Source organism: Megalops cyprinoides, chromosome 3 (assembly GCF_013368585.1).
Source record: "Megalops cyprinoides isolate fMegCyp1 chromosome 3, fMegCyp1.pri, whole genome shotgun sequence".
Classification (NCBI taxonomy): domain Eukaryota; kingdom Metazoa; phylum Chordata; class Actinopteri; order Elopiformes; family Megalopidae; genus Megalops; species Megalops cyprinoides.
In genome coordinates, this window is record NC_050585.1 from 6358941 (window position 1) to 6368066 (window position 9126).

Genomic DNA, 9126 nt, shown 5'->3' on the forward strand with positions numbered 1-9126 from the left:
GCTGCGAAAAATCAAAGAATGACATGAGCTGGAGCCTAAGACCGGGTGATGGCTATCTGGCCCTCTGAATCCACGCACTATATGCCCTCTTTGGGCTTCTTCCAGCACTTTGTTGCCAGGGTTCATTCAAGTAAAGGCGGCATATAACGTCTCCTTTGGATGCAGCTCTCCCACAGTCTGAACGACTGGACTCAAGATGCAAGACAGGGCTGGGGAAAGCCTGGGGTCCTGGAGAGAAGAAGGAAGATGTTATTCGCGCCCAGAACCAAGAAGGGGTCCATCCACTTTGGACCTCTGACAGCCCAAGTCTGCGGTCATCACTCCATAACTCAAGGCCAACGAACAATGGACGTGAAAAGGACAAAGAGAAAAAGGAAGATACCAGAACCAATTGATTTTAACAGGGGGACTTCAGTCTGGATGAATGTAGCTGGATTCCTAAGTAATCTGATTTGCATTTTTTTTTTTTGTTGAATATCAGTAAGTTGTGACACTGGTAATTGTGACTGTGGCACACTGTCCTTCAGAACACTGGAGGAGATAAGGAGTGCACTGAGCCTGGGAGAGGCATGGACGTGCCTCAGGTCTTAAAGAGTGAGTCAAACTGATAAATGAACCTGAGAGGAAATCACAGCAGCCTGGAGCAGATGGTGCCTGGTGTACCTGTGCAAGTATGTTTTCAGTCCATTCCACTTCAGGAAGGGGATCGGTGACACTTAACCATCTCCACGTTCTAATCTTATTAGCTGGTATATCTGCTACATTTCTACATTGGTACTCAATTCAATGCGTCTGATGGGGCAAGAATCTTATGACTCTAGAATTTACCCAATTTGGCCAATCATAGACCAACATTTCTCTCTGGTTCAACGTTCACACACAAATATGATTTCTGTGGGACAGCTGTTGCAGTGCTTTCTTGACAAAAGAGTCTTCGGGGCTCTTAGAGGCATGAAACACGATGTATTATTTAGACAATGCTCTTGATTATTATCGTGAAACATTAATGGTGTCTGCTCTGTTGTCTTTGTATGTTGTCATTCATTTTTTCAGCTTCACAGCTGTAGGCAAAATATTAAGTACTTAAGGTGTAATGAAAACACCAGAGCAAGCATCAGTTTTTGAACAGAAACAAAATTCAGCCCAAACAGAAAAGGCATTCGAGCTGTCAATTTTTAATGTGACTACACTTTGACAGATGAGCATTACAGATTACTAACGCTGCTGATATTTCCAGTTCAAAAAAGAGAAATGCCGTCCTTTACTGTGTATCCTCCCATACACCCAGGTCTGTGGAAGTTAATCCTAATCCTACTGTGTGTGAGATTGGGCTGCTTTTGTGGTGCCGCATCTCGCAGGCTGTTGTGCGGGGGCGCGGAGGTGAGGGACTGAAAGGGCACCCGGTCTGCGAGAGTGGCGGAGGGCAGCGAATTTTTGTGTTCTCATCCTCGCCAGCAGGAGTGCCCCGTGGGCCCTGTGCTGATGGAGCCGTTTAGACACAAAGCCCCCGAAAGTGGCCAGACGATCTCAGGCCCGGGGCCCCGGCTGCATTTGGCAGGGAGAAAGGCCGCCTCAGTCAGCGGCCAGGCTCACCCCGGCAACTGATGAAAAGATAATTTCACCCCGAAAGGACCTCATGCGGTGTCCAAGCGTTTGTGCGCGCTGACAGAGCGAGATCAAGCAGCAAAGATATGAGTGGGAAACTTCAAAACCTGCTCATGTTTCTGGGCCCGTGAAAAGATTTGTATAACACATTCAGATTTGATGGATTTTCCCATGTTCTCCCGGACAGCCCTTTTTGTTGACGTGTTCGAATAATGAATCCCTATGTTTTTTTTTTCTCTTTTTCCCCCCCCTCAAAGAATCCATGTTTCTAGTTGTTCTGTAGGGATGCAGCCCTGACCATTCAATCACATGCAGCGGCCCGGAGCACATGGAGTACCGTTGACTCTCGCCGGCTTCACGGGACCAGGGTAAGTGTCGGGGATTTACCAAGTCCTGTGCCGTGGCCCGCAACACCTCTTCCTGCAGTTGGACAGGGAAACCCCGCTGGAGCTGGCCGGGGCTGCCGAGGTGTTCCATCATACCTAACCGTTTTCTCTTCCCAGCAAGGCTTATCTGATGATGATAAGGGCTTTTGTAAATAAAGAGGCTTTTGGATGACAAACAAAGCAAAATCTGACAACCAATTTGTTTTAAAGCAATAGAGAGACGACTCATTGATGATGCAGGTGACATCTATTATTCCACAGGATAAGATGAAGTTATCAAATACAGGGCAGGGGTACTGGGATTGGACTAATTTTGTTGCTAATTCTAATGATTGGCTCATTTTTTGTTTTCTTTTATTGAAATACAATGAGCCTTTTGGCCTTGGATTAAAGGACACATTATTAAAGTAATGAATGGAAATTCAGCTGCAATTAAACAATTTTTTTGCACAGCGGTTCTTTTTGTTGGAGAGAAGATGTGTGGAGAGCAAAGACTGACATCTTCAGTATAATAGCTCTCTATTCTCTGCATAAATTGCCTTAGGCGTGAAGGAAGATTGGCAATGGTTTCATTGTTTTGAAATCAGCATTGAGTGGGTGTCTTAGAAAAACTTGGATAACCCAGATATATATTTTTTGTTACCCTTTCTGCACTCCTGGCCATTAGAAGAATAAAACTGGAAAAGTTCATACAATTCAATTAGTCTTTGACAAACTAATTTCAAAAATCTAATTTACGTGGGTTGTCACATTTTTCAGAGCATCGTTTATATATGGCATGTTATGTTATTCATTTGCAGTAGTTTAAATCTTTGGAAATTCAGAAGACATGCTGTGTAAATGAAAAAAAATTGTGGAAAAAAGGAACAATATGTAGAGGCTGATTGACAGCAGGGTTTTTTCTGCATGTCTTTGAGGTGCTGAAATGGAACGGATATGTCTGATTCTTCTCTTCATAAGTAAGACTGTTTCAGTCAGTGCACAGTTCAATGGATACAACTGCGACGCTAACTACCACAGCAGGTTTCCTGGTGAGTAAATCCAAACCCAAACAAATTGGCTTCAATTCATCTGCTTTTCAGATGTAATAGATTTATCAGTTTGGTCAGTGTTTTGCTCTGTCAGAGCTTCACAGAAACTCACTTATAGAAACTCACTCTGTTTTGCTTCTGTATAAGAAAACAGGAGCTGGCGGGGGGCTGTGTGATAATTATATTGCTCCCATGCCAGCTCTTATGGTTCTCAGTTGACAGTTGAAATTAGGGAAGGTTTTTCTTAAGATCATTTTAAGCATTTGGTATATGCCTGCATCTGCATAGTTGTACATCTACCTTGCCTTGATCCATGCATTATTTCTGATGGGCTATGTGTTCTTCTATATATATGCCCTCATTCTTACAGTTTTTACAAAATACATTGAATGTATCCTTTATTGTAAGGCTCTCTGCGTTGCAGTGTCAGTCAAATGAATGGGGAATAACTATAATTATGGGTACAATGACAGTTCTGCATGTGGTCCTCTGCCCTCCCCAGCTGAGAGGGACATTAGTGTGTACTGCGGGGTGCAGACCATCACCCTGAAGATCAACTTCTGCCCCGTGCTGTTCTCGGGGTACACCGACACCGACCTGGCCCTCAACGGCCGGCACGGGGACGCCCACTGCCGAGGATTCATCAACAACAACACCTTCCCCACCGTGGTGCTCTTCAGCATCAGCCTGAACACGCTGGAGTCCTGTGGCAACAACCTGGTGGTGAGCGGTCTGCGGCACTCGGCCACGAATGCGCCCCCCCCCCCCCCCCCCCGGCTGGCGCCCCCCCCTACAGCCCACTGGCTGTAGCTCAGTGCAGCTAAAGCTAATTCAACACAGCCACAGACATGCACTTCCTATATCTGCCTGTCCTAAATCAGCAACCTGTATTTGGCCTGAATCAAACAACGGTAATTGTGGTTGCGGCATAGATTTTTAAAACCCTAATCTCAGATGATTCGGGGGTGGGGGGTGGAGGGACTTTTTTCAGCGAGAGGGATTTATTTTTCGAGTTTCGCTGAGTGATGAGTTGGGCTCAGGAGTGCCTCTTCTCGGCTCCGGCGGTGATTAGAGGATCAGGTGGGGGGGGGGATTAGTGGGGTGCGGGGGGCATTAGTTTAATGGCAATGAAGATGCTATCATGACGAGCCTGTCCGCTAATAGGATTTCAGGTCTGTGTGGGAATGGGCCATACAATGCCAGAGTGGGGACTCACCGGCCATATCTCTCTCTCGCAGGTCTCCACGGCTCAGGGGATGAACGCCTATGGGAACCTCTCCCTGGTGCAGATCGGGAACATATCGGGCTACATAGACACGCCAGACCCTCCCACTATTATTAGCTATTTGCCGGGCCTACTGTATAAATTCAGCTGCAGCTACCCGCTGGAATACCTGGTCAACAACACTCAGCTCGCGTCGTAAGTGCTTCAAAACACCCTCCCACCGACACACACACCCCCTGCTTATAGCAGGATATAAATGCCAGCCAGTCTCTGAAAAACTGAGATGATCCATCCAAGAACCAGAGGATCCAGCCTGTTCCTGTTAAAATAAATATGATATTTCCTCAATATTCACAAAGTCAGAAGTTTGGATTGAAAAAAATATACTGAGGAAAGTCTCTATGTTATATAATCCTCTTTATTTTATTATACCGTGATTGATGTCAGACCCCTGCAAACTGCAGTTTTCATGTTTAAACACACATAGAGCATAATCAACTCATTTGTATTCTGAAAGGACAATGTGTATCAAATTGTTATCTTTTTCAATTAACCTACCGTTGATTATAAACGTATCTGGAAATAAAGCCCAAAACTCATTATGCAAATATCTTCATAATTGAGCTCATACGACTGCTAATGAAATGGATTTATCATGTCTTTTATCACTGTGTTTATTTTCAAGGTCAGCTGCTGCAATATCTGTAAAGGACAGCAATGGTACTTTCATAAGCACTTTGAGTTTACTTCTTTACAATGTGAGTAAAGAATTCAGAATAAATTTGCAAATGATAATTGCAAAGGCTCCCACTATATTCAAAAGAAAACCATAAATATGTAAATCACAAATAACAGACCACTGGGAGCAAAACATTTGTTCATGTTTGTTATTACTGCCAAAATATTTAAAGATCTGAAATTCTTCATTTTCTGGTTCTCGATCTCAGTTTCATCACATCAACCTTGCCAAATAAATTTGGGCAAGGCACAAGAAAGAGATTTTATGTGATAAGTAATAAACAATTGAAATGAACAAGGCAAAAAATATTCTCATGTGGATGAAAGGAATATGAAATGGAAATTCAAAGTGTTCAAAAAGTCAATATAAAAATAATAATAAAAAGCAGAATTGAAAATGATTACAGAGGTTGAAGACAAAGCAAAACTTCATGCCGGAGGCTTTCTCATTAATTTTTTTTTTTTTTAAAGGACTCGACGTACGCCCAGCAGCTGGCAATCCCGATGGCCGGTCTGACCCTGAAGACCCGTGTGTTCGCCGCAGTGAAAGCCACCAATCTGGACAGAAGGTGACCTCCCCTGCATTTGCCTTGCTTTTGTGTTGCCCCTTTTCCTGACGCCTTGTCTGCCATGTCTACTCTGCACTGCGCACATGTCCAAGCATTCCAAGTTATCAGCTGTTCATATTACAATTACCTGCATGTAGTAGATATACATGTATGCTGAAATTACACTCTGATAGCATAAAATTGATAAACACTTGAGACTGAACTTTAGTGAAAGTGTTTATTTGGATATACAGAACCAATCAAAAGTAAGTAAATAGCTCTTACATGACTGAACTACATGTTTCTAGAGCGTCCAGCAAAACACTTTCCCAGAATTTCATTTTCATGTACAGCAATCCAAGGTGCTGTGTAAATGACTCAGCTAAAATGGAAGCAAACTTTAAGTTAAATGCAACACACATTAAAGATGAGCGCAAAACTGCAGCGAAAGACACATTGAAAAGTGGCCTGGCTGGGATACAGTATGAACCAGCAGTAGCCAGTGCCCATCACGAAGGCCATGCCCTAGATTTTCTGGCTGTGCAGCTACTGAACACTTTTTATAAATTACATTGAGCACTTAAAATATTCTACTGTTCCACAATGGATTATCCATATAATCTGGACCTAACGGTGCTGGCTGAACAGTCAGTGTCCCTGGGAGCAAGCTCATTACTATGCAGAGGCAGGCAGACACGTACGATCCCTCAATATTAAGTGCCTGTCTCTCTGTGCACCTGTACCTATCTCTCCATTCACTGATGTCCCTGCAGATGGCAGAGTGCATAACAGGTTCAAGCACAAACAGCCTGAAAGATAAAAGTCCGAGCTCAATGACTGTCCTTGTTGGCGGGCAGGAGGCGCCAGTCGTGAATGTTAAAGAATGGGACCCGCTGCCCTGCTGTATGGAAGAGCTCTATTCAAACATGCTCGCTTTAATGGCCCTGACGGGGGGGGGGGACTTTGTTTCTCCACAGATGGAATGTTCTGATGGACTACTGTTACACCACTCCCTCTGGGAACCCAAATGACGAGCTGCGCTATGACTTATTCTTTAGGTACAGTCATTCCATATGCTTCAGAGAACTCTGCACCCCTAAGACCTCACAAATCTCAGGCAATTAACCTGTTGGGTTTCTTTGTCTGTCTGTGTGTGCGTGTCTGGGTGTGTGCGCACACATGTGCCTGTGTGTGAACGCGGCAGTCTGTGTGTGTGTGTGTGTGTGTGTGTGGCCCTGTAAAGTCTGACTCTCTGCTGTACTAATGAAACAGCTGTGACAAAGACCCGCAGACCACCGTGTTTGAGAACGGGAAGAGCCAAATGGGCCGGTTCTCCTTCGAGGTGTTCCGCTTTGTCAAGCACAAGAACCAGAAGATGTCCACCGTGTTCCTGCACTGCGTCACCAAGCTGTGCCGGGTGGACGACTGCGCTCTGCTCATGCCGGTAAGGTCAGAGCACAGGGCACCGTCATCAACCTCACAGGCCAATTTACAGGGTGCACACAATTTATGGGCCCATTATGTCTAAATTAGCGAAAAACTATGCCTTTATGTGTGTTCTGCTGACATTATTTGAGGGAAGAAAAATACTTTAATGAGACCCCAAGAAGTGTTGTCAAGAGTATTCATGAACAAATGACAAAAAGTAAGTTAATTTTTGCTTGTGCACATGGTGTTACTTGACCCCGCACAAATATCTTAAAAAAAAAAAACAATTTTTATTTGCTTTTATATTTCCAGATTTGTGGCAGCCGAAAGAAACGTGATGTTTCGGGGAAAACCGAATCTAATTCTGCCTCTGAAAACGCGGTCATCACTGCTGGGCCCATAATCACACGCAGTGGTACGCTTTTCCTGTGTCTTTCCTCCCATCTCCATCCATCTGTCTCACTCCACTTAGGTGGGGGGGGGTCTCACTCAGCGCCTGTGTGGAAGCGAGCGACCACCAACTACCATCACCATTATCATATCCAAATGTCACAACTCTCCTTCGGCTGTCTGCATAAGAAATGGAACCTTTGAAACCCCCCTCTTCACAGTAATGTACACTGTGACGATGCTGTGTGGGAGAATGGCACACTTGAGAAAGTGCATTTGAGACCCATTAGAGACCTGCTCACACAGTAGGTTTTCCTTCCAGGTTCCATATCACATTACAAACTTCTACATTGTCCATCCTTTCTTGAAAAAGATATTTCCTTTGGAGGCGGGCTTCACAGTTAAATATGGGTAAAAGTAAACACTGAGATTCACTAATGGCAGTTACAATGGGGTGTGTTGTTAGATATGTCCGATGTCTTTGAGTACGGTTTCGAAGTAAATCTGGAGGTTGTTGACCCTATGTTTCTGGCAGTGTGGCAGGTAACTTCAGCCAAATGCATGCTGTCAATTACAGTCTCCTTTTTGCTCTTTGCAGATGAAACTCCAACCAACAACTCCCAGCTGGGTAAGTCCACTCGGTGACATTTTCAACTTTTTTACAGACTGCAGACCAGATGTTCAACAACAGTGTTCAGTATGAAATTACTTCATCAATTTGACCTCAAAAGCCAGTTTCCCTTGGTGATGGTAGGCAGAACCAGCTGTAAACGTATGTGTGTGTGTGTGTGTGTTACACTCACCACACACATACACACACACACACACTGCACACAGACATACAGAGAGAGAGAGAGAGAGAGAGAGAGCCCCTCAGGAGAATTCATCTAGTCCCAGACTTTCTGATAAAAGCAATCAAGGTTTCACTGAAAATTTGTTATTATTTCTCAGGGGAAATAAAGTTGATATCCAACAGGCAGCAGCAATATCCCTCTGTACAGATCAATAAGCAAAACACAAACACACACACACACACACACACACACACAGATGTACTGGTGGTACATCTGGCAGTAAAAATTATGAACATGGGTAGCTGACAATGTTCACTGCTTTGCTACTGCACCTGCTGAATTAAACAGGGGCATGCAGTGTGTGCAGCTTGTGTGCTTGTCCATGTTTCTGTGTGTATGTGTTTTTGCATGTTTTTGCACATACTTGTGGATGTAAATGCATGTGCATCCTTGGATGGATATGGAGGGCCTCTGCTGCATGTAAGCGTGTGCCTGGACTGACGTCTCTCCTGCCCCCTCCCTCGTGCGATGCAGCTGAGCTGAACGGCCCTGTTTTCCGGCTCAACTCGGTGACCAGTGCCCTGATCTCGGGCATCATCATCCTTGGCGTGATGAGCCTGTGCTTCTTCGTCTTCTCCCTCATCCTTCTCCGGGGCAAGCGGGCGAGCCCAGCCACGCTGTCGGGCGTCAGGAACCCCACATTCAACTGACCCACCCCCCTCTGCCACCCCGAGATGCACTTGATCCACCCCCCTAGAGAGATAGCCCTCGAAAGGAGGGACGTTAGAAAACAGTGTCACGTGGAATCTAAGTATGCGGTCCTGTTGGAAAAAATCAATGGCATATTTGCCCCTTCAAGCATTAATACCATTTGTCTTTTTTTATATGTTTGTCATGTCATACTTCATTTCGGTTTTGTTTTAAATCCAAGAACAGGTGAGAATATTGTTTGATACAGGTATTTCATTGTCAACGTTTGAT

General features: G+C 44.6%; 1 protein-coding gene across 1 annotated transcript; it reads left to right on the forward strand.

Moving 5' to 3' along the window:
- The first annotated feature begins 2916 nt into the window (after positions 1-2916).
- On the forward strand, positions 2917-8855 carry zpld1a (zona pellucida-like domain containing 1a). The gene is made up of 10 exons (XM_036525706.1): positions 2917-3022; positions 3525-3745; positions 4261-4442; positions 4933-5005; positions 5457-5554; positions 6511-6591; positions 6806-6977; positions 7274-7376; positions 7950-7979; positions 8680-8855. The coding sequence occupies exons 1-10, from the start codon at positions 2917-2919 to the stop codon at positions 8853-8855; spliced, it is 1242 nt and encodes a 413-aa protein (XP_036381599.1).
- The last annotated feature ends 271 nt before the right edge of the window (positions 8856-9126 follow it).